Source organism: Carlito syrichta, unplaced genomic scaffold (genome assembly GCF_000164805.1).
Source record: "Carlito syrichta isolate Samal-C Ts95f unplaced genomic scaffold, Tarsius_syrichta-2.0.1 Scaffold289164, whole genome shotgun sequence".
NCBI lineage: Eukaryota > Metazoa > Chordata > Mammalia > Primates > Tarsiidae > Carlito > Carlito syrichta.
Window position 1 is genome coordinate 458,420 of NW_007233260.1, and position 24,309 is coordinate 482,728.

Below are 24,309 nucleotides of genomic sequence, written 5' to 3' on the forward strand. Positions count from 1 at the left end.
AATTCAAGTTCTTATATCATTGAAATACAAGCCTTAAAATAACATTTCCTGACCAATTCACCATAATCTTCATATTTATTCTTCTTTCTAAAAAACTATGTTGTTGTCACAATTCCAGAACAACTGCACTTTGCTTCTTTACCCTAGAATACCTCCAGGAATGCCCTAATCAGAAAGGATGGCAATGTCGATGCAAGAACATGCTGGGTTGGCTGCTTTTACACCTGCAGGCAGTGCTAAAGTAGACCACTTTGATACCAGTTTCCTCTCTGCAAACATCAGCTTCATGAGTTCCTCTGTTGATTACATTCTCAGTGAATGCTTTATGAAGTCCCAGTCATTAGAATCAAAGATTATTTTTAGAATACTGTGAACTTATAAGAGTTTTGATAAAGTATCTTTTTTTATCGCCAGACTTTTGCTGATGAATCAGTGAATTGCTTTGCTGACTCTGTTTTCTACTTTGTGACTAAAAGAAGCGACATTATCTATTATAATCTAACCTCCAGAGTGACTTACATTAACTTTTACTGTATTGTATTTCATTGGTTCCACAACCCAATCCTGGAAAAGTGTGAGAGGGAAAAACACAAAGTTGTGACTAGCAGGGGGCAAATGGAGTGACATCTTAGAAGCTGGCTACCATATTCAGGATCCAATTAAGTCATCCAAAAATATGATATTGTCTTACAGTTGACCATAGTTCAATTCTAAGTTTAATAGCTTTGCCTAAGCTTAAGAATATTTATAAAATTACAAATAAGTACAACACTCAACAAAATAAAATCTATAATGCCTGGCATCCGATCAGAAATTACCAGCATGCAAAAAAATTGACTCATAAAAAGGAAACAAATCAATTGAGGAAAACTAACCCAGGTCTGACACATATGTTAGAGTCATTAAATAGAAACATTAAGAGAGTTATTATTTTATTCCATCTTTCAAAAAGTTATGTGGAAGCATGGACGATATATTAAAAAAGACATTAAAAGACCATAATAAACTTCTAGAAATAAAAATACACTGGATAAGATAAATGGCAAAAGGAAAAATATTCAAGACACGACAACAGAACCTGTCAAAAATTAAACACACAGAGAAAAGGGAATCAGTAAGTAAACAAAACATCAGTGAGCTGCAGGACAATTTTAAGACGTCAAATATACATGCAATTGGAATTACATGGAATTGGAGAGGAGAGAGAAGATAAGTTTTTTGAATAAATGCCTGAAAATATTCCAAATTTGATAAAAATTATAATCTTCATTACATTGAATAATGTAATGAACCTGAAGTATTATACATATGAAGAAAACTACACTAAGACATATTGTAATTAAATAGTTAAAAATCAGAAAGAAATAGAAAAACATAAAAAAACCCAGAGGAAACAAAATGACAAATTATAAGAGGAACAAAGATAAGGGTAACTGTAGTTTCTCCATTAAAAAAACAAAAATGAGATGATATAGGGGCAATATATGTATTACACAGAAAGAAAAAAAAAACTTAACCTAAAAAATATATTTTAAAAGCAGGTACAAAAAGTAATTTTTCAGACACTAAAGGATGACTTTCTCACAATCACACATATACTACAAGACATGTTAAAGAAAGACTTTCAAGCAGAGCAAAATAATAGCAGAAGGAAATCTGACTTACATAAAGAAGTTAAGCACACTAAAAACTACAAATACATGGGTTGGAAAAAAAAAAAAAAGCCTTGCCTAATATTTTTCAACAAGAAATATGATGGTGATAGAATTTTTTTTAATTTTTAATTTTTTTTTTCTTACAGGTTGCCAGTGCTAATGGCAATAAGACTATTTTACTACTAAAGTTAGGATGCTACTTATAACTAGCATTTTAGTAACTATTGCTATGAATATAATATTTTATCAGTATTCACTTGTTTGGTAAATCACCTTTATAAATGTCATTTTACTGGAATTATGGACATTCTTGCATTTTGAAGAGGAACCCCGTGAGGCAGTTAACAAGAATTCCAGCTGCAAATAAGCTGCTTAAAGAGTATCAGAAACCAAAGATTTTTTCAAAGAAGCTATGTTTCAAAAATAACAGCTGTGATTAATTCTAGTTTCCTTATTTATATGCTACTGGTTATGGATTATATGGTTAATTTGATAAGACGATGCATTTTTGTTCAATTTATTATTTGCAGATGTAGCAAACATTCAAGTTCACCAGGTTGATTATAGCTCATTCTAATTATTGTAAGGGTTGCAAAATCTGCTCATGAATGATCCTTTCTTTGTTTAAGTCAAATAAGTGAATTTACTTCCAAGTATATCTTTAGAGACTTCTAAAACAATCTTGTACATTGGCACTTTTTCTAGAAAGCCTCTTAGGATTTGTTAACTGGACTTTATAGATGAAATGTTGGAGAAGCAGTGCTTCAAATAAAGGAGGAGCTCTCAGAAGAAAACTAATAAATGCCCTGACTATGCTCATGTGGTTTTGGTCCCTCAGATCTTTTAGTCACAAGATTAGAGTATTGTGAGCATTGGATTAATCACTTTTAGAAAGAGAACATATCATCTATTTTGATTATTCATTATCCTGTGTCTGAGACTGAAGGACCTAGAACCTAAGAAAAAACCTTCAGCATAGGAATGTCTGTAAAAGGAGCACTGAGCAAGTTTTGCTCGCTCTATATTTTCTTTAGTGCAGATAAAAGGTGTTAGTCCTATGATTCAGTCTTACTCACATTAGGAAATAGTTTGTCAAATTGGGAATTTGAGAACAAAACCAATTAAATATTTAAAGTGCATTTTATTTTATTTTTATTTTTTGCCTTTCATTGTTCTCTCTACATGTATTTTATTTGGAGGCCTCTCTCTTATGTAGGATTTGTAGATAGTGATGTATTGGTAAATGTGTAACAACTGGCTCTAAGAGAAAAGTAAACATACACTTTTACACACAAAAATATACAAATACATACATATATATTAGTAAAATTCATGACACCACTTGAAGGTGTTGTAAATTTTCTGTTTAATATTTCTCTATATAATTTTAGACATTAGTACTAAGCTAAAATGTTTCCTGATTTTCAGTAAAGAACTATTGCTTCAAAATCATGTTTATCACATGTTGAATAATGAGTGCAGTTCTGATGGTTATTTTATTTTGCTTTGTTAAAAAATTTCACCAGGTAAAACGAAAGTGTGTCAGAACTTTGCTCAGATATCAATGGCATGCAATAACTTTACTGAACTAGATAAATCATTTTTTTACATTAAAATAACATTTCCTTAATATTTTAGGCTAGTCAAGATATAATAGCTGAAGATATGCCACATTTTTAAGTTTGACCCATATTATTAACATTCATGATTTTCTTTAGACAATCAATAAAACAACAAAGTTTTGATTTATAGTGTTTGTTGATTTGCATGAGGTACCAAAAAAAATGAGACCACCAGGCTGATTTTCAGTTACCCATACAACACTCAATGCATAGTTGGGAAGAGAAGCACAATAGTATACCATTCAATAGCATTTCTACCATACAGATAGAATTGACATAAGTAAACTCAAGAGCATGAAAAGAAAATTGTAAAATGTTGACAAATAATTTGGAAGTGATGAATGCTATATTTTCACCTGTGCTAAATTTAATGCATTTAATTGCAATTTTGTATGATTAACTTTTTATAATGGTGGCATTTAACTTGCAAAATTAATGAAATTTTAACAGTTGGCCCCTGTGAGTAGGTTTGCCATCTCTAGAGCCAGCTCCAGCACAACATTGACTCTGGGTGACTGCTCCCAGGGATGAAGTGCTGAGTTCTAAGCTTAAGAGAATTCCAAGTTTCTTCCTCAAGCAAACTGGAAAAATGTGTTTCCTTATATTTTACCATCTGCTCATGATAGTCCATCCACATTGGTGCCAGAGGTTTCTTGATTACTCACACATCTGACCATTTCACTCCTGTAATCAGAAGTCTTAAAAATCTACCTTTTTGATTAGAGGTTCCAATAGCCTTAACATGCCACATAAAGCTTTGTATCAACTGACCCCAAGCTGCCACTCAGTCATATCTCCCCACTTTATGTCTGTGTCCTTTGATTAGATTAGTTTTTTGCTCAAGATGCCATCTTTGGCCACACTTTAGTCAGTGTCTTAAATCTCATCTATCTCCCTGAATGGACCTTGTCCTTTGCTCTTCATAGTACTTAGTGATTCCCTCCTCCAGATCTGGCTCAAATATTCATCTCCTCAGGAAAATTATCTCATCCTTCTTTCCTACCTATCAGAACCATGCCCTCGACCCAGTAACTCTCAGTAACTTTTATACATTTATCTTCTATAGCAACAACTTTCTTTTAGCACTGATTTTCTAAAACTATATGGTTTATTTATTCGTTCACTTCTTTACCTATAAATTCCTTGAAATATTATCTACTTTACCGCTGTTTTTCTGGTGCCAAATGCAGTATCTGTCACATGTGGGTGCTCAGTAACATTTGTTTAATGGGTGGGTGGATCTTAAAATCTTAAGTGTACTGGCATTCCAAGGATAAAACAAGTCCTTCCACAATGTGTTTTTCCTTAATAAGCATATTGATTTAACTTTACATTATTTTATTTAGAAATCTGCATCTACTCTAGTAATTGACACTAGCTTCAAGTTGTCTTGTGTTACGTTTGTCCAGTTTTGATTTCCTGATAACACTAGCTCATAGAACCCCATGGAAGCTGCTACTTTTTTTCTACATCTGCAACAAACTTATTTTCTAAAGCATTAGATTTTGAAATTTAAAAAACATGGGGCAGAAGTACAGAATAGAAAATTTTGAAAAATTTAAACCATGTTGTAAACTATCTTACAACAACAAAAATTAGTAATGTACCCTATACTAAACACAATGGTCAGAGCTGGAGATGTTTCTGTAGCAAGGTTGAAAATTTCAATCTCTAATATTTGGAAATTAGGATGCAGTACTTGTTTTTAGATAGATCACTGAATGTGTTGATTAGTCCGTGCTTTTAACCAGATTTGAAAAGAAGGACGGTCAACTTGGCCCAGGTAGAAGAAGATGAAGTGTTTGGTTCCATGTGCCATATCACCAAAGTTCCTCCCCACAATGCAGTGCCAGGTGGGATTGTAGCTCTTGTCAAATTTCTTATTATCTGCCCCAATGTCCTTTTCTATGTTATATTTCTTCAATATCAGAGTAGTACACACCACCAAATCCTGTTACATCTCTTCCGACATGTCAGCAGTTTTGATTAGGACCTTTGGGTCACCTGTGGTTGCCGTAGAGCAGCCATTGATCCACTGCTGGGGGCTCCTGGGGCCGGTGTTAGCAGGGCGCAGGCCTGGGAGAGCTGCCATTGCTGAAATCTATTTCTGCCTTTACTACTGAAGCCCTGGTACATCTCAAAGTTCCTATATATTTCTATGCTCTGAGTTCGTTTACAAAATTTGGGAAGCTTTTTATCTTTTTTAAGTTTCTAACAGAAATAGCAGATATCCCATTAAGAATGTATCATCAGAAAACTATATTCAAAAGTCACTGCAAATAATACCAACATAAAAGTAACGTTAGTTTCATTCATTTCAGGTTCTTTTCAGTGTGAGTTTGCTTACTTTCCTTTTGATTTGATTTTATTTTATGAACCTGTGAATTGTTAACATGATTTAAAATGTCCTTCTTTGTACACAAAGTAGTACAGAAAAACTTTTTGACTTTTTTTTGTTCTACTTTTGTCAGTGCCCATTGCTGTCTGTAAGACTGTCATGCACAACTTTAGACTCAACTTCTTTCCACTTCTGCCACTTACTTTAAAACTTTTAAACAGGCTCAATTCCTTTAAATTATTCTCTCTTCTACTCTTTCACCTCTCCCACTATGAAAGATAAGGATTAACAGCAAAGACATCAGTATTTTTGCAACAAAAAAGGAAGGACGGGATTAAGGTCATTTATTTATTCATTAGGTTGGAGAATGGGGAGGTATGGAATTTTCATTGTGATTAGTTTTGCCTTGCATTTGTCAGACACAGTCTCTTGCAAAAGTGATAGCAGTCAAACTTTTAAAATAGCATTAATAATAATAAGAAGAAGACTACAAAAGTGGTCAAAAAAAGTTTTAGAGTTAAATCGACTGGGATCACTGGCATTCCCTTTGGAACAAGCACAGCTGCCGAGATAAGATTATGTAAATACCAATTTTCTCTTCCCCGCTCCAAACTTCCAAACTCTTATTTGCGTTGCTCCCTTTCACTTTACCTTCCTTCTCAATCTTTCCAATAAGGACACATTTCCACAGCAACTACAGAGTCTCATTCACATCCTCATAAATTAAAGAAAAAGCATGTTCAAGCTGCAGACCTGAAAATCTCAGTAAGTCATTGGCTCCGTCAGGATGTTTTGTTTATCTTTGAGCCAATCACTATGGCCCAGGAGAGCAATTCTATTGGCTAAAAGCCTGTGGGGGCAGAGCGATGAATAACTCTTGGCTGTACCTATTCCAGCATTTGATTTTTTTAACTGCGGTTTTTCTAATGTGCCTTGAAATTAATTTAGTGGTGAGAAAAGAAAAGAACTTGCATCTGAGGAATGTGAATCCTTTTAGATCATCAGGCCCAGAGAGACATTAAAATACAACCGCATTCACGTACCACTTTGCCCAGAAACTGTGTATTCATCTTTGGAAACTACTTGCTATTGCCACAGATAGAAACCTATAAGTTAACCTAATAAAGCCTCACTAGACACAATGACACATATCCTGCAGTTTTAACAATTCGTAGTCAATCACTAATTAACGTTATATGTCTGTAAACCAATGAGAAATTCTAACAAACTCACTGTCTACCTTGTTTTTCCATTAAAAATCCACTTGTAACTGCTGCCAATTGGAGTGCATATTCAGGGCAACTGGAATCTAAGTTCCTATGTTGCAATCTTCAAGCCTGGTCCAAATAAACATTCTATCTATATTAATTTTGCTTCAGTTTCTTTTTAAGTTTGACAGTGGCTACCAATAGCATGGTTTTCAAGAAATGGAAAAGATTAGCACAGACCATAAATGAAAATCTATCGACAATCTAAATTTCAAGAAAATCCTATTTTCACATAGTAGTTACAGACAAAATTTACAAGGAAGCTGTCAAGATATATTTTTCAAACAGAGTGATTTATTGAAATATTGTATGTCGTTCTTAGGCATCTATCCAAGACTTTTTGTCTAAAACAGTTCTGAAAAGCTTTTGGTGTTTGGTTTGCTGCTTTCTTTACCCAGAAATGAATACTGCTCGCTGGGCTTTACTACCTAGTGACTTTGTTTCCCTTGACTCTGTGACGATAGCTCTTAGTTTTCTTGGATATTGAGGAAGACGCCTCCCCTATGCAATGAGCATTTAGTCCTGCGGTGTTACCCGGGTATGATGAGGGTCCCGTATCTATCATAGAGCCTGCCAGCTCTGGAATTGGAATGGACACTCCCAGCCGATTGGCTTCCTGCTAGCCCCAGAGAAGATACCATGTGCCTTTCCTGTGAGCTTTGCCTTCCTGTTCTCCTCCTTCAAATAAGAAGAAAACAGAAAAGTAATAATACTTAGAACAGAACTGAGAAAAGTATTCACAGCTATTTGATGTCGGGTAAGCATTTATCCAACCAGAGTTGAACTAGCAGTTTCACTTTTACATATATTCTGCTATCATTCATCCAATCAGATCTGGTAATTTCAAAGTCTTATTTAAATTCATGATACATAAATGAGTACTCCACACCCCCATGGATTCATCCAAGTCATCAGCCATTTTCTTAAATGAGGGCAAGTTATGTTCCTGTGTTAATTATCTAAGGGGTTTAAGTATGAATCTCTAGGTGTGAGTGGGTGTGTGAGTGTCTTGAAAAGACAATGAGAAATGTCAGAACTACAGATGTTGTTATTATAGCAGTTTTATTTGTTTGGCAAGATTCTAAAGCAAGTTTACTCAATTCTGCAAGGATAGTGGTTGTTAAGTTTTTTGCCAAGTGCAAGAATTTCCAGAATGTGGTTCTTCTACCACTTCCCAGGGTATTACAAAGCAATTGTGCTATTTCACAAGCCAAAGTTTTTATTCAGAAGCACTTAAAGTTACTTTATTGAAGGGATGTTTTCTATACACTAACCATCAAAGACACCAGCTCCAAGCGAGCATGTTAAACTAGAATCCTAAGGTTGGTGTTCTCAGAAGCCTTTTTTTAGACTGATTACTTGGATTAATTATTCCCACTAGTCATTTGGACTAATGATTTCTCAATTCAAAAATCAGCACTGTTAGGCATTCATATAATTTTCTGCATTTTGTAGTTTGTTACTTCAGTAAGTCTAACATTTATAAACTTTCTTTAATTTGCAAATACTTTTCAATTGACAAAGAAAAATTGTATACATTTGCTATGTAGAACATATTTTGAAATATATATATGTGTATATGTATACACACACACACACACACACACACACTGTGGAATGGCTAAATTGAGCTAATTAACATGTGTATTATGTCACATAGTTTTTGTGGTAAAAACATTTGAAATCGCCCATCTTAGCAAATTTTGGAATTGGAGGAAAGAGACTATTCCAGCAAACAGTTTGCAAATCAGGGAGAACAGCCTTCAGTAAAAAAACAAAACCAAAGGTGCATTGTACCCAGTCAGGCGCATTTTATACAAATGAAGGATTGAATACTTTTATTATGGTTGGTCACAATATCAAAACCATGAATGTGACATTGGTACAACATGTGTATAGTTTAAGTAATTTTATCACACATAGACTTGTATAACCATCACCACAGTTGAGACACAGAACAATATCATCATCACAAAGATCCCGTCATACTATTCCTTGAGAAACACACTTGCTACTTTTCCTGGTACCCCATCAACCATCCCCAAACCCTGGAAACTACTAATGTATGGTTTAGCTCTATAACTTTTATCTTAAAATGTTATATAAATGGAATCATATAGTATGTAACCTTTTGAAATTGGCTTTACTTTCACTTAACATGATTTTCTGAATTCCATTCAACTTATTCCACATACCAATACTTATTCTTTTTTATTGCTGAATAATATTTCAGAGTATGAATATACCAGACTGTGTTTAAACATTCATCTATTAAGGGAAAATTTTGTTGTTTTTCAAGGCTTCTTAAAAAAATCTACTATAAAACTTTGTATACAGATTTTTGTGTGAACATAACATGATGGACTGAAGGTTAATGCTTGTATCCCCCCAGTTCATATGTAGAAATCCTAACTTACAGTGTAATGGTATTGGTAGGTGGAGTTTCGGTGATCTTTTTGCTCATCTTGCCATTACTGCACACTGCTAAATACTGTATCATATAACATGTCTTGAAATCAGTTTAGAGTGATTTCTCTCACTTTATTCTCCTTTTTCAAATTTATATTAGACCTAGTGGATTTTTTGTGACAGTTGTTTTGATTTTTTTTTTTCCCCAGGTTACTTGTAATTTTTGAGAAGAATAATTCTGTCATCTGTGGATACAAATGTTTTATTTCCTCCAAAATCTATATGCTTTTACTTACTTTTTTTTGCTTTATTGCACTAGCAAAAACTTCCAGAGTGTAGTTTAATTAAATGCTAAGAGTGAACATCTTTGTCTCATGCCTGATCTTAAATACCAACCTAGAATCCAAGTAGAACCTAAATAACTGAGATTCAAAGGGAATCAGTAGAAACATGTTAAGAACAAAATGCCTAATGTAATTCACCACTTATGTTTCTCTGTGGTAACAAGGGTAGAAGAGATTCATTAGAGGAATCCTTATTTTTGCTATCATGTTTATAAAGGGGGGGAATTGTGATTTAGTAACATTGTTATATTTCACTGGAAGGCATCAAGCTTAGATCTTATTTTTAGCATCATGTAATCTGGGTGCCATATGATGGTCATATATTACTGGTTAATTAACACAGGTGAGTTAAGTTGGACCACGGAATAATGCAATTCAAGATGGAAAAGTAGTATTTGTGAATTTTGTTGCTACTGTGTAGAAAGAACTTGAAGGCAAACTTAATTAAATATGGTCTGATTCTGGCACATTTCAGGATTTCAGAAGAATTACTGTGTAACAGAAAAAACTGAGGGGCAGACTTTCCCATTCCACTGCTCTCACATGGGTTCTTAGCAGCAGAGAGAAGGGTTGGGCTGATGATCCTATGGAATGGAGACAGAATGATCTGATGTTCTTTCTATACATCTTCTCAAAGGGCCAGCTGTACTCCTTATCAGTTCTGTATTTGTCTTATAATTATTTTATAACATTAGGAGAAAGAAGAAAATTTCATCCTTTTCCTTAATTTCATGCTTCTTCCTTTATTGTCCATTTATCCCTTGTGGTACCTCTTGAGTAAGAACAAGACCTTTTAATTTCACCTAAAAGCACTGGGATAAGGAGCCAGGATTAAAGACCAAATATATTTACTTCACTATGTTTTGGGGATGGAGTTTTCATTGTGTCAAATTGAAAGTTGTCACTAGAATCTGTCAGACAGATGTGCTTACAAGGGAAAGAAACTCATCAAAATTGATGAAGGGAAAACGGGAGGGGACCATTGAAGATTCTCTTAGAAGGTCACCTTAGAATAGAAAGAAAATCTGCTAGGACTGCAATAGTCTTCAGAGGGCAGAATCTGAGGTGAACAGACATTAATTTCCCTTACCTCCCTATCCCCACCTTCTATTTCAACCATCATAGAATTTCTCTTTTCTGATATCACCTTTATTTTAATTTTTCTCAAGAGCAAGAGATTCAACCACTGGCAGCTCTAGATTAATTTTCTAAAGACTTCACACTGCCCTGCAGCCCTATAAAAGTGTCCCTTCCATCTCCTGGTCTGAAAATCTCAGGAAATTTTCTTATTGGCCCAACTTTGGTGACTTTCCCACTCTTTGAAACAATCATTATGCCCCAGTGAGTATAGTTCATTACTGACTAAACCTGTGTTCAGAGTAGAATTCTCTGATTGACCATTCCCATCTTCCCAGTGTTGTGCCAAACAGCAAATCATGAACCATTTGTGGAACAGAGTACTCAAGAAAAAATAGAAAAAAAAAAGGAATACTTTAGAATAGTCATCTCAGAATTCTTCCACTATGGTAGATTATTTTTGAAAACTTTAGCTCTTGGTATATATGTGTATTACTAAGAGTGACTGGTCATGCAGTAAAAAGTATGTCTTAATGTTTGTTGTAGTAAAAATATATATATATTGAAAAACTTCCAGCTCTACTGTCTGAATTCTATTAATACTGATGTTCCTAGATTAGATGTTTGTAATGAGTTACAGCAATAAGGCAATCCCCTTGTTTGATCTTTTGCAGAACAGGCTGCGTTAGAGCATGAGTTCTCACTTCATCTCTATGTTTCTCATTCACCTACTTTAGAAAGTAAGCAAAGACACTTCCTTTTGAGTTTTAACATCAAGTCTTGTGTGTATTTGTTCATTCCCAATTTCATTTGTCTTTAATTGCCCTAATTCCCCACCTTTTCCTCAGTCTAATTGTGGAATTCTGAATTTAGTAATGAAAACCAGTCAACACTTACCGAAAAAGTATTTCATTGTATTTAGTAAAATCCTATCTTATCTAATTTGTATGAACTGAGGATGGTAGATTAATATCAGAATTTGAAGTAGCTGCAATTATTACATGGAAGATAATTGAGTCACTGAAATGATGTTTTTTGAAACTTGACCACAAATCCTTCTCTGAAAATGTGGATGACTCTGAGGAATACCATGGATTTCCAGTATAATTATTTCCCAATAATTTGTGGGACATTACCCAGCAGATGTTACTTACACCTGATTTCATTTCTTTTAAACTAGTGCAGCAATATCTTTAAAATATCCTTCTTAACAAACTAATATTTTAGAATATTATAAAATAATTGGAATAAAAAAAGTCCTCCAACAATAACTACTAGCATTCCCCTAAGAAACAAATATTACCCAACTAAACATGTTAGCAGATGCTTTTTAAGCAACTACTGATTTTAAAGTAGAATTTCAAAAACTTTATATAGTAAATTAAATTTGCATTTTACTTAACATTCAAACATCCTCACATTCTTAGATGAAACCTAGTTTGTCATTATTAATTTTTTGCTTGGCATATTCATGAAAGATCTGTGGTTATTTATTTGTAACTGAGAGTTGGCTGCACTTAGAAGCATCCCTACTTCATCAGGTTTTTTCCCCCTTTCCTAAATAGTGTGAATGAGATGCTTCCATAATCTGAAACCATTTCATTAGCTGTTCTTGTATCTTTTCCTTAAAGGTCTAAGAGAAAGCCCAATATTTGAGGCTGTTGGCTCATTGATGACATCAGTTTTATTTCTTTATGTTAGTCCTTACTACTTTCTAGGTTCACCTTAAGCTATTTATATATTTACAGAAATCCTTACATTTCATCAGTATTTTCAAAGATGCTAATATCGGTATTTTTTTTAAAACTATGTACTTGTAGTCTTAAAACATTTTTTAAAATTTATTTTCTTTCTAAGTGATGTTCCAAGTTATTTTCAACAAATAACTCTATTTACTCTATAGGTTTGGACATAATTTTGTAGGTACAAGTATCACCAAAACAGTTTTTAATTCTGTGAATTTTAAAGAGATTTTCATAATTTATACATGTGCAGATTTTTGTTTTGTTTTTAATTGTGTTTGGAGACCTTTGGAAGTCCAATTTTTGTACGGTAATTGTGTATTTGGCTGCCTTATTGGTTTTAGTTGTTTCTGTGACTGTTTCCTAATATGCAATGTTAAAGGATCAACACAATATATTATCTTATTTTCAGTGGTTAGAATTCAGTGCCTAATATTCCTGAATAATTGATAGAAAGCTGTCTTGTCACATGACTATATCTCACCATCCAAAGGGTATTAGGCTTGCACCTAAATTATAACCTACACAGTATAACACAGCCTATTATTTATTTGTACTCTTAGTATAAACACAAGGTGTGTTACATATGTATGTGTTATTGATATTTTGCTTTATTGGTATAGCATGGCTACAGATTTCAGGTCGTGCAACCATCCTAAAATTCTTGGAAGGAAATGTCTTGGTAGAAGCTACTTGAGTGCATGGCTCTCCAGCTCCAAGGGTCTTCAGCTCTTCAGGTCATAGCTCTTCAGGTTTTTGTCTCATGCAGAGGCTATTTTTTTTTCAAATATATATGATTGTCCATAAAAAAAATTTAAAAAGAAGCTACTTGAGAAAACATGCTGTCTAGATGTATGCTTAGACAAACTTGTTCATTAGCTGACCTCTATACATGCTCTTCTAATCATCAAAGTTGTGCTGAAATGGGCAATTTTAAGAATCTTCTCTGGCCTATAATCCAATCATTGATCTAACTCTGTTTCATTAAAATACAAGCCCCGAAATAGGATTCTCGACATTCACATTTTCTTGGGAATTATATAGCCATGATGATGCGCTAATCTACATGTGTTCCTTTACCCAAGGATGCATTTCCAGATGAGGAAGCTGCTAGGATGGCTGCCCTATATATAGTGTGAAGTGGGTGCTAAAACAGTTTCACGCAGTGTGATGAAGTTTGCACTCATTACACTCTTGAGTGTTGAGTGAATTGCTCCAGATACCCTACTCACTAGAACCTATGTTCAGATAAATTTCTTGTCAGCGAATCTGCAGTTAGTGTTTTTGTGGGTGGTTTTCAAACCTTCTCCCTCAGAAATTATGAGTGGCCCTGAAAAGAGCCTTTTTTTCTTAATCTTCCAGGCATCAAACCACAGCTAGGCTTTAATGACTTGTGAGGTTACTTGCACTGGTGGTGTCTCTTGGTCTTCTTGGGGAGTAGCATGGCCTGAATGTTGGGCAGGATGCCGCCCTGCATAATGGAGATTTATCCCAGCAGCTTGTTGGCCTTCTCATCGTCGTTTGGGCTGGCCAGGTATAGGTGGCATGGAATGAAGGGCATCTTGTTGCGGGCTAATTGCCAGTCAGCTCCAGAATCTCTGTAGTCAGGTACTGTGCCGGGTACAAAGCTTCGCCAAATTGTCCTAGCGGAGCAGGAGGCACACATGGTCCACGGGGAAAACTGCAGGCCACTCTAAGTGAACGCGACGTAGCCTTACACCTTTGTTTTTTTCTCTCTGCTTCCCACATCCAGACATAGGTCAAAAATAAGACCGTTATAACTGAAAAATGTAACCGTTAAGACAGGTATCTGGTTTATTTGTAGTTTAACGGCATATTGTGGGTTAATATCCGATTGGCTAATAGCCGACTATCCAATCAGCGACCCTTACTGGTATTGCCTCATTTCTTTGTACACCACTACCCATTACCCAATCAGATGTCAGATGCCAAAGACGTCATTGGCACGCCCTGCCTATAAATACAGCACTTCTCTTTCCATGGAATGCCATCTGCTTAACAATCTCCTGGTGGAGCTGTGCACTTGCCATGCCAGAGCCTACTTCAAAGGGCATCGCCATCTCCAAGAAGGGCTTCAAGAAAGCTGTTACGAAAACTGCGAAGAAGGAGGACAAAAAGCACAAGAAATGCCGCAAAGAGAGCTATTCTACTTACATCTACAAGGTGCTGAAGCAGGTCCACCCAGACACCGGCATCTCTTCCAAGGCCATGGGCATCATGAATTCTTTTGTCAGTGACATCTTTGAGCGCCTCTCTGCTGAGGCATCACGCCTGGCACATTACAACAGGCGCTTGACCATCACCTCCAGAGAAATCCAAACAGCCGTTCGCCTGCTGCTACCTGGGGAGCTGGCCAAGCATGCTGTGTCTGAGGGAGCCAAGGCCGTCACCAAGTACACCAGCTCCAAGTAAAATGATCTAACCACCAGATGAACTTGACAGACCAAAGGCTCTTTTAAGAGCCACATACCCATTCTAAAGGCCTGTAGACTGTTTAGGAGCAGCTCTCATTGCTAGAGTAATCTGTCAAGTTCGCTTTTCTTTCACATTATAGTTGAACAAAAATGGATACATTCTATAATAGTCATATATAGCTATCTTTAGTTTAAGCTTCCTATGAGCCAACTTTGACCTGTATCTGCAGCAGATAGAAATAGTGAAAACTCAGATACCATGGGAAATTTTATGAAGGGAGATCTCTAGATGTTCCAGTAATTGCAGGTTCAGATGGATGTCCTTTTTGTGAACAAGTGCTGTGCGAACTAATGACTTTTCCTGATATATTTTACCTTCAAAATCTTTTTGTCGGATAATAGCAAAAAGAGCCTGGGTCTGTAGAATTAAGACCTTAGGAATGTCTGGCATGGAGCATTAGATTAGGTTGTTTCTCTTCCTCTTTACTCTGGCCTTGGTGGTGAAAAATACTTCCTGTTACAGACCAGGCTAACTGCTCTCAAGTTGCTGGGAATTGTCCCAAGTCCAGGGTTTTTTCCTGATCTGATGTCTTCTACTTCACTGAGGTCTCTATACTATGTTGATAAAAGGTTGACTTTTTAGTGCAGCAATCCTTGTCATATTAAACTAACACATGTTGGAGCCCAGCAACCTGTGTAACCATAATCAACTGACCAACTGAGAGTAACTTAATCTCTATTTTTACATTACTCTTCAAATAAGTTATGATAGGGTTACTTTTTCTATTTTGTTATAGAATAATACAAATGATGTTTGTGGTTTGTATTGCTGGATTCAAATACTCAAATGTTTCACATTTTGCCATAGGGTATAACTTCAAAAGTAGGTATCCAAAATGTCAAGAGGACCTTGAGGGTAAGAACCACTCTGTCATTGTTGCTGGCAGAATCTTAGACTGGGAGCTTTATACATACCACTTCCACCTCCACACCAAAAGCTTCATGGGACTCCAGTCCCACATGGAAAACAACCTGGATACCATACAACTGTATGATGCTAGGACTCGCACTAAGTAGGGAACCCTGAACACCTAAGGCCAAACCACTCCCGATATATTATTCCTTGCAGGCAGTGCTGAATGACCAGCTACCATGCTGAGAAACAACTCTGGAATAGCCACTCATGTTCATCCTAAGAGAAGGTTCTTCCTCTGCAGGCAGCTTCAGTTTGGGATATGCAGCAAAAATATTGTTGCTGAAATAAGTAGTAAGGGAAGGGGAGTTGGAAAGAACTCCTGGTAACCCCTCTTTCCCTGTGTGAAAGTTTCTGTGTAACTAATGGCTCTGCCATTCCTGCAGCACTGCCACAGCAGCCAGGGGACCCATCCCCTTTCCCAATCCCCACTGAATGCTCACAGCTGGGAATGTGAATGCAGACCAGCCAGTTCCTGTGCATGTGAAAAACATTGCGGCAGGAAGAAAATTAGAGTTCTAAGCACCAGCAGTTTCAGGCAAGGGAAGGGGAACTGGAGGTGGTGGGGGTGGGGGGGACTCCTGATATCTTGGCAACCTCTCTCTCAGTGTGAACTCTTTTGTGCAACAGGAAAGGCTTGGGCATCTCCACAGAATGGCCACAGAGGCCAGATGACCCATTTCACACTGGAATAGACAATTATTCCCATAGGTTGGAGCTTGGAGAGTGGCCTAGTTTGACCTAGCCCTTCTCCACCAGCTTTACCTCCTAATTCTGTGGGATAAATGAAAACAGAATTTTTTTTAAAAATCCCACAAAAGTCTACACCAACAGTAGCAACCTTATCTAACTAAAAATCAACAAAACAAAAAGAGAAGAGTCTGTCTTCACATATAAGAAATAACCAGTGAAAAAGGCAGTAGCAATCCTTAAAACTTGAATGAGTAATCACCCACAAAAGGACTTCCCAGATCCCAAGAAATGGAACCCATCCAGAGTGACCTGTTTCTGATGACAGACATAGAATTCAGATTATGGATGGCAAAAACAGTGAAAGAAAACCACAAGAAAGTGGAAGCAGAGAACTCTCAAGCAATGAAAATAGTGCAGGAAATAAAAGCTGAGCTAGCCAATATGAAAAAAAGGTCACAGCTGATCTTCTTGGTATGAAAAATTATAAGCCTGAGCAGGAGAATCATTGAGGCAAAGGAAATAATCTCAGAGCTTGTGGTCTGAGCTATTGAACTAAACTAGTCTAACAAAAACAAGAAGAAAAGGCTCAAGAAGAATAGAAGAATGAGGAATGCTTATATGAGATTTGAAATTATGTAAAGAGACCAGAAGAGAAAACTGAGAACACCTTGGAACAAGTCTTCCAAGAATCATCCAATATAATTTCTCCTACTTTCTGCATCTTGTTGGACAGGTGACTATGTAGACACAAGAGATCAGGATAAATCCTTCAAGGTACTATATGGGAAGACCATCCCCAAGAAACAAGACACAATAATCCACCTCCACAAGATAAGCATTAAAGACAAAAAACCTGAAGGCAGCTAGAGAGAACGGACAAACCACCTACCAGAGAAGACCTATCAGAATAGCAGTAGCCTTCTCAGCAGAAATCCAACAAGTCAGAAGGAATTGGAGTCTCATCTTTAATATTCTAAAAGTAAAGCAATTCTAGCTAAGAATTTCTTATCCTTTCAAGTTAAGCTTCATAATGATGAAAATTAAAGTTATTCCCAGACATCCAATCCCTAAGAGAATATGCCACCTCAAGACCAGCCTCTCAGGATTGCTGAAAGTCATAAGAAAGTCATAAGCACAAAAATGAAAGAATAGTTTCATCCATCACAAAAACATAAGCAAGCACCGAGTTAACAGGCTATATAATCAGACACAAAACCTAAAAGGCAAAACAGCCTCTTTATAGCAATTATGACAGGAATAAAACTCCACATATTGATAATTAAGTTAAATGTGAATGGACTAATTGGGCCATACAAGAGACATAGAGCAGCAAATTGGATAAAGAAACATGATCCAACCTTTTGCTGCCTTCAGGAAACCCATCTCACTGCAAAGAACACCCACAGACTCTAGACAAATGACTGGGGAAATATCTTCTAGAAGAACGAAAAACAAAAAAGAACAAAAGTAGCTATTCTATCAGACAAAACAGACTTTAAATCAATGAAAGTTAAAAAGAACACTGAAGGGCACTACGTAATGATAAAAAGCTTAGGCCATAAGCAAGAAGACTCATTATGAGTACATATACATCCAATACAAGAGTACTCAGATTTATAAAAATGATTGCTAATTAAACTAGGAGAGGACATAGACAACCATACAATTATAGTCAGATTTCAATACCTTGCTAACAGCCTTGGACAAACCATAAAGGCAAAAAGTTAACAAGGAATCCTGAACCTTAAATCAACACTTGACCAACTGAACCTCATAGACATCTACAGAACATTTTACCCAACAACCCCAGAATAAATTCCTCTCATTAGCACATGGAACATACTCCAAGAATGACCACATTCTTGGACATAAGTCAAGTGTGATCAAATTTTAAGAGGTCAAAATCATATCAAGCATCTTCTCAAACCACAGTGGAATAAAAATAAATATCATCATCAACTGGAATCTCTCAAAATACAAAAGTATATGGAAACTAAACAACATGCTTCTGAATGATTTGGGAATTAATATAGATGTCAAGGCAGAGATAAACAGATTCCAAAAACAAATGGAAAAAAGGACACAACATACCAAAACCTCTGGGATATCATGAAATCAATGCTTGAGAGGGAAATTTAGAGCATTGCAGGAACACATTAAAAAAAAAAAAAAAAGAAGATTTTCAAGTAAACAGCCTACATCTCAAGAGCAATCTAGTTTTAGATTTTGTAGAAAAATTGAAATTATTAAAATAAAGTTAGAGTTGAGTAAAATTGAGTCCAAAAAATTCATAGAAAGGATCAACAAGACAAAAAATCTGTTATTTTGAAAAGAGAAATAAGATTGACAGACACAGACCCCTGACCAGAATGAAGAGAGAGAGAGAGAGAGACAGAGACAGAGAGAGAGAGTGTCAGAGTCCAAATAAACACAATTAGAAATGAAAAAGGCAATATTACAAGTGACCTTGAAGAAATTAGTAAGATTATTAGCAATTACTACAAACACCTGTATGCAAAAAAACTAGAAAGTCTAGTGAAAATGAAGAAATCCCTGGCATCAAATAACCTCCCAAGACTGAAACAGGAACAAATTGAAACCCTAAATAGACCAATAAATTGATTCATATATAAGAATACCCTCCGCCACTGCAGGGCACTACATAATGATAAAAAGCTTAAGCCACAAGCAAGAAATATTCACATTGAATATATTTATATACACCCAACATAAGATTTATAAAAAACTACTACTAATTAAACTAGGAGAGAAAATAGACACCACACAATTAGAATCAGAGATTTCAATACCCAACTAACAGATTTGACAAAGCATCACGGAATAAAAAGAACATACAAAAAAGAGCTGATACCAATCCTATTGAATGTATTCCAGACAATTGAGGAGGAAGGAATTCTCTCTACCTCATTCTATGAAGCCAGTATCATCCTGATATCCAAAAATGGCAAAGACTCAAAATGAAAAGGAAACTACAGACCAATTTCTCGGATAAACATAAGCATAATAAACATAAATGCAAATTTCTTAAGATTTTAGCAAACTACAGGCCAATTTCTCTGATGAACATAAACACAATAAACATAAATGCAAATTTCTCAAGATTTTAGCAAACTACATTCAGTAGCACATTTCCGAAAATATTCATCATGACGAAGTGGCCTTTATTTCTGGTATACAAGACTGGTTCAACATATGTAAATCAAGGATGACACAAACAAATGGAAATACATCCTCCATACTCATGGATTGAAGAAATCAGTATCATCTAGGTATCCGTTCTACCCAAGACAATCTACATATGCAATGCAATTCCAGCTATCATATAAACAGGTGTAGAACGACGAACCACATTATTTATCTGAAATGCAAAAAAAGCATTCAGTAAAATACAATATTCCTTCAGATAAAAACTCTTGAACACCTAGGCATTGAAGGAACATTCCTCAAAATAATAAGAGACATCTATGACAAGCCTACAACCAACATCATACTTAATGGGCAGACACCGGAAGCATTCCCCACTAAGAACTGGACCAAGACAAGGATGTGCACTCTCACCCTTCTTATTCAACATAGTACATCCTCCATGCTCATGGACTGAAGAAATCAGTATCATCTAGGTATCCATCTACCCAAGGCAATCTATATATGCAAGCAATTCTTATCAAAGTTTCTAGCATCATTTTCCACAGACCTAAAAAGACAATACAAGAATCCATGTGGAAGCAAAAAAGAACCCAAATACCTAAAACAATCTGTAGCAAAAGAAACAAAGCTGGAGGCATCATACTTCTAGACTTTAAGCTTTACTAGTAGGTTACAGTAACCAAGACAGCATGGTATACTGATATAGGAATAGACACATAAAGAATAGGTCTCTGGAATAGAACAGCTAATCTGGAAATAAAACCATGGAATTTCAACTTGTTTTCAACAAAGTCCTCAAAAACAATCACTGGGGAAAGTAAACCATATTTAGCAAATGGTGCTGGGAAAACTGACTGACCACATGCAGAAGAATGAAACTGCACCCTTACCTATTTCCATAAACCAAAATTAATTCAAAATGCCTTAAATGTGAAACCTCAAACTGTAAGAATCTTAGAGAAAACTTAAGGAACGCCCCCATGGACATCAGAGTAGGCTATGAATGAATGACCAAGTACTCATAAGCAAATGCAGCAAAAGTTAAGATTGACAGATGGGAACTTATCCAACTAAAAAGTTTTTGCACAGCAAAAATAACCATCAAGAGAGTAAAGAAACAACCCACAGAATGGGAAAACATATTTGCAAGAGATGCATCCAAAAAAGGCCTAGCATTCAGCATCTACAAGAAACTGAAATGAATTGACAAGTAAAAAGCAAACAGCCCATTTAAAAGTGAGCAAAGGACATGAGTGGGCAATTCTCAAAGACAGACATCCAAACAGCCAAAAAACATGAAAAAATGTTTTATTCATCATGGGAGAAATGCAAATAAAAACTACAGTGAGATATCATCTAACATCAGGAAGGATGGATATCATTAAAAAGTCAAAAAACAGCAGATGTTGGCATGGCTGCTGATAAAAGAGAACACTTTTTATGCTGTTGGTGGGACTATAAGCTAGTTCAGTCTTTGTGGAAAACAGTGTAGCATTTTCTCAAAGAACTAATGATTGAGCTACCATATGATCCGGTAATCTCACTTTTGGGACTACACCGAGAGGAACATAAATCGGTCCACCAAAAAGACACCTGTACACGTATGTTCATTGCGGCAAAACTCACAATAGTAAAACCATGGAACCAACGCAGATGCCCATTGAAAGCATACTGGCTAAAGAAAATGTGCTACTTATACGTGATATAATATTACATGGTCATAAGGAAGATCAAAATCATGTTCTGTGCTGCAATATGGATGTAGCTGGAGATCATCATGCTAAGTGAACTATCATAGAAACAAAAACTGAATATTGCATGTTCTTACTTATCACTTTTAAATGGGTCCTGAGCACTGGTCACATAAGCACAAAGGTGGGAACAACAGACGATCAGACACTGCTGAGAGAGAGAGAGAAAAGAAGAGGAGAGAAGAGGAAAGGAGAGGAAAGGAGAGAGGAGAGAGGAGAGAGGAGAGAGGAGAGAGAAACGATAAGGGGAAGACAACTACACACTGGGTGCCAGAACTGCTATCAGGGAGAGAGAAGCCCTGTTAGAAGACCAAATCTCTTGGCACAAAATTTACGTATATAGTAAATACTCACGTGTATCCCACAACTAAACTAAACTAACTAAAACAAAATAAAATAAAATAAAATAAAAAAAAGTCAATTTGGTAAGGTTATAGTAGGATATAAAAATTATATACATCAAGTAATCTTTCATATAAAACAGCAAACTGTTAGAAAATATGAAAATGCCTTATCTACAATAACAACAAAATAACTAGAATTACATTTAACTTTTTAAGATGCCAAGTATATAGGAAGGCAAGGGATGGGGCCACACCCATCATGTGATCTCCTTAGGTGAATGGCTCAGGAAGCACCTGAATGAGGCTTGGCTCTAGAAAATGGACCTGAGAGGAAAGGAATCTAAGAAGTCTCTTGCTCTCACTTCAAGACCCAGTGGAATAAACTCTTACTGCCTGCCTGGACTTAGTCCCATCTGTACGAATACTTGGAACTGTGATGAACATGAAGTAAAGTCAAGGTGTGAAGAAGGGCAGTGGAGCCAGGGCTCGAATCATCCTACTCATGGAACTTCTCTGCCTAAGGGTATCCTGTTTAGTATTATTATTTATCATTTGAACTAGTTCCATTGGCCCTTAAAAAGATGTTGTTTTTGACTGGCATTCCTAGTTACCTTTTTCCCAAATAATCCTAAATCCTTGGATAATCAGGGTAGCTTATTAAGAGTGGTCACAAAGTTGACAGGTTTTGAGAACTATGTGATATCTGTTGTTTTCCAGGGTCTTAGAGCACTGGGACCCTAAATCAGTGTCTTGTTAACAGTTGTGTGTATGGTTACTTCTTCCCCACTCCCTTTTTTAAAGTACTTGTCTGCTCTTAAATTTTAATGCTTGTCCACTCTTAAGAGTCCAAGTAATCCAGTAAAACAGGACACAAACACTTTTAATGATTGCCTCATAAATGATAATGCCATAACTTGTAGGAAAATATATGTGAGAATAACTTCAATTGAAGTCACTAGCTTGCCAGTTGATTGTAGTTAGCTAAGTTGTTGGGTTCCACTGTGAAGTATTTCAGAGGTAAATTCTCCACATTTCAATGCCAACATCTCCGTGAAAAATTTAGCCCAATGACCCCAAGAAATGTAGAAAACATAGGGCCAAGAAACCCTGGTCTTGAAATCTCAACAGTTTAGGGGTAATTAGGCTGATTCACAGGAGACAATTCACTTAATACTCTAAATGCTCCCTAAAGCAGACTTCCCTGAGGTGTGAAGACCTCCCCACAGCCTCATGCCTGTTGCTCTCTCAAATATCTCTATGGATAACTAGCTTTTCAGGAAACCACCTTGGAAGAGTTTCTGCTATTTCAGATTATGTGGGCATTTTAGGATCTAATCCCAAACTTGGAAGCACTATTTTAATATAATGGACTTCAGTAAGAGGTTCACATTAATTTTGCGGACTTTCTTTTTTAGTTGGAGTTTTACTCTGTAGCCCAGACTGGAGAGCAGTGGCACACTAACGACCGCGCCAAAGTTGACCTGCTGGACTCCGGCGAACCTTCTGCCTCAACCTTCCAAGTAACCGGAACTACAGGTGCGTGCTACCACGCCCAGCTAATTGCCTTTTACTGTAGAGACGAGGTCTTGCCAAGTTGCCTGGGCTGGTCTTGCACCCACCTGCTCAGAAAATTCAATCTCGGCCTCCCAAAATGCTGGGATTACAAACTGAGCCACCGACCCCGACAGACTTTACTTCTAAAAAAACTCTCCACAAACACATTAAAGCTATCTTCCACCTGCATAAATTCTTAGAAATGGAACAATCTTCTAAAGTACCTGACTGATTTATGTAAGTACAAGGAGCCCACAGCTTTTTCGTTACTGTGAGGAGCTCTGAAAAGAGGCTTTGAGTTAGATATGTATGCTTGGCCAATTTACCGGGAACTGGTGTACTTAGTGACAGCCTTGGTGCCTTCCGACACAGCATGCTTAGCGAGCTCTCCTGACAGCAGTAGGCTCACAGATGTCTGAATCTCCCTGGAAGTAATAGTAGAGAGCTTGTTGTAATGCACTAGACATGATGCCTCGTTGGCGATGATGGTTGAAAATGTCAGTGACGAATGAATTCATGATCCCCATGGCCTTGGAAGATATACTAGTTGCCAGATGGACCTGCTTCAACACCTTGTAAATGAAAATAGAATAGCTCTCTCTGCGGGACTTTTTACGCTTTTTGCCCTCCTTCTTTGTAGTTTCTGTGGCAGCTTCCTTAATGCCTTTTTTGGAAATTGTATTCCCCTTCGCAGACAGGTCTGACATAGCTAATACTATAGTTTTATTATAGCTCCACAGCAGTCACAACACCACCACTCAAACTTTCCGCCAATAAGTTACAGAACACCCAAGGTTGGAAAGGGTGGCATTTATAGCCACAACCTCAAATCACGTGGTGGGCATCCATAATCTGATTGGCTAGCATGTAGCTAGTATATGCAAATAAGGCGATTCTAGTACGGCTTTCTGATTGGATAGACAGCCATCAGCCAAT

The 24,309-nt window shown here is 36.4% G+C and overlaps 1 protein-coding gene and 2 pseudogenes across 1 annotated transcript; 1 reads left to right on the forward strand and 2 right to left on the reverse strand.

The window, feature by feature from the left end:
* Positions 1-5,020: 5,020 nt before the first annotated feature.
* On the reverse strand, positions 5,021-5,369 carry LOC110595290 (annotated as a pseudogene).
* Positions 5,370-14,504: 9,135 nt separating this feature from the next.
* Positions 14,505-14,888, forward strand: LOC103256252 (histone H2B type 1-A-like). Its single transcript, XM_008054154.1, has one exon. The coding sequence runs from the start codon at positions 14,505-14,507 to the stop codon at positions 14,886-14,888; it is 384 nt and encodes a 127-aa protein (XP_008052345.1).
* Positions 14,889-23,695: 8,807 nt separating this feature from the next.
* Positions 23,696-24,080, reverse strand: LOC103256253 (annotated as a pseudogene).
* Positions 24,081-24,309: the final 229 nt, after the last annotated feature.

Coding starts and splice junctions, on each gene's coding strand:
- LOC103256252 (XM_008054154.1), top strand. CDS start 14,505: ATGCCAGAGCCTACTTCAAAGGGCATCGCCATCTCCAAGAAGGGCTTC.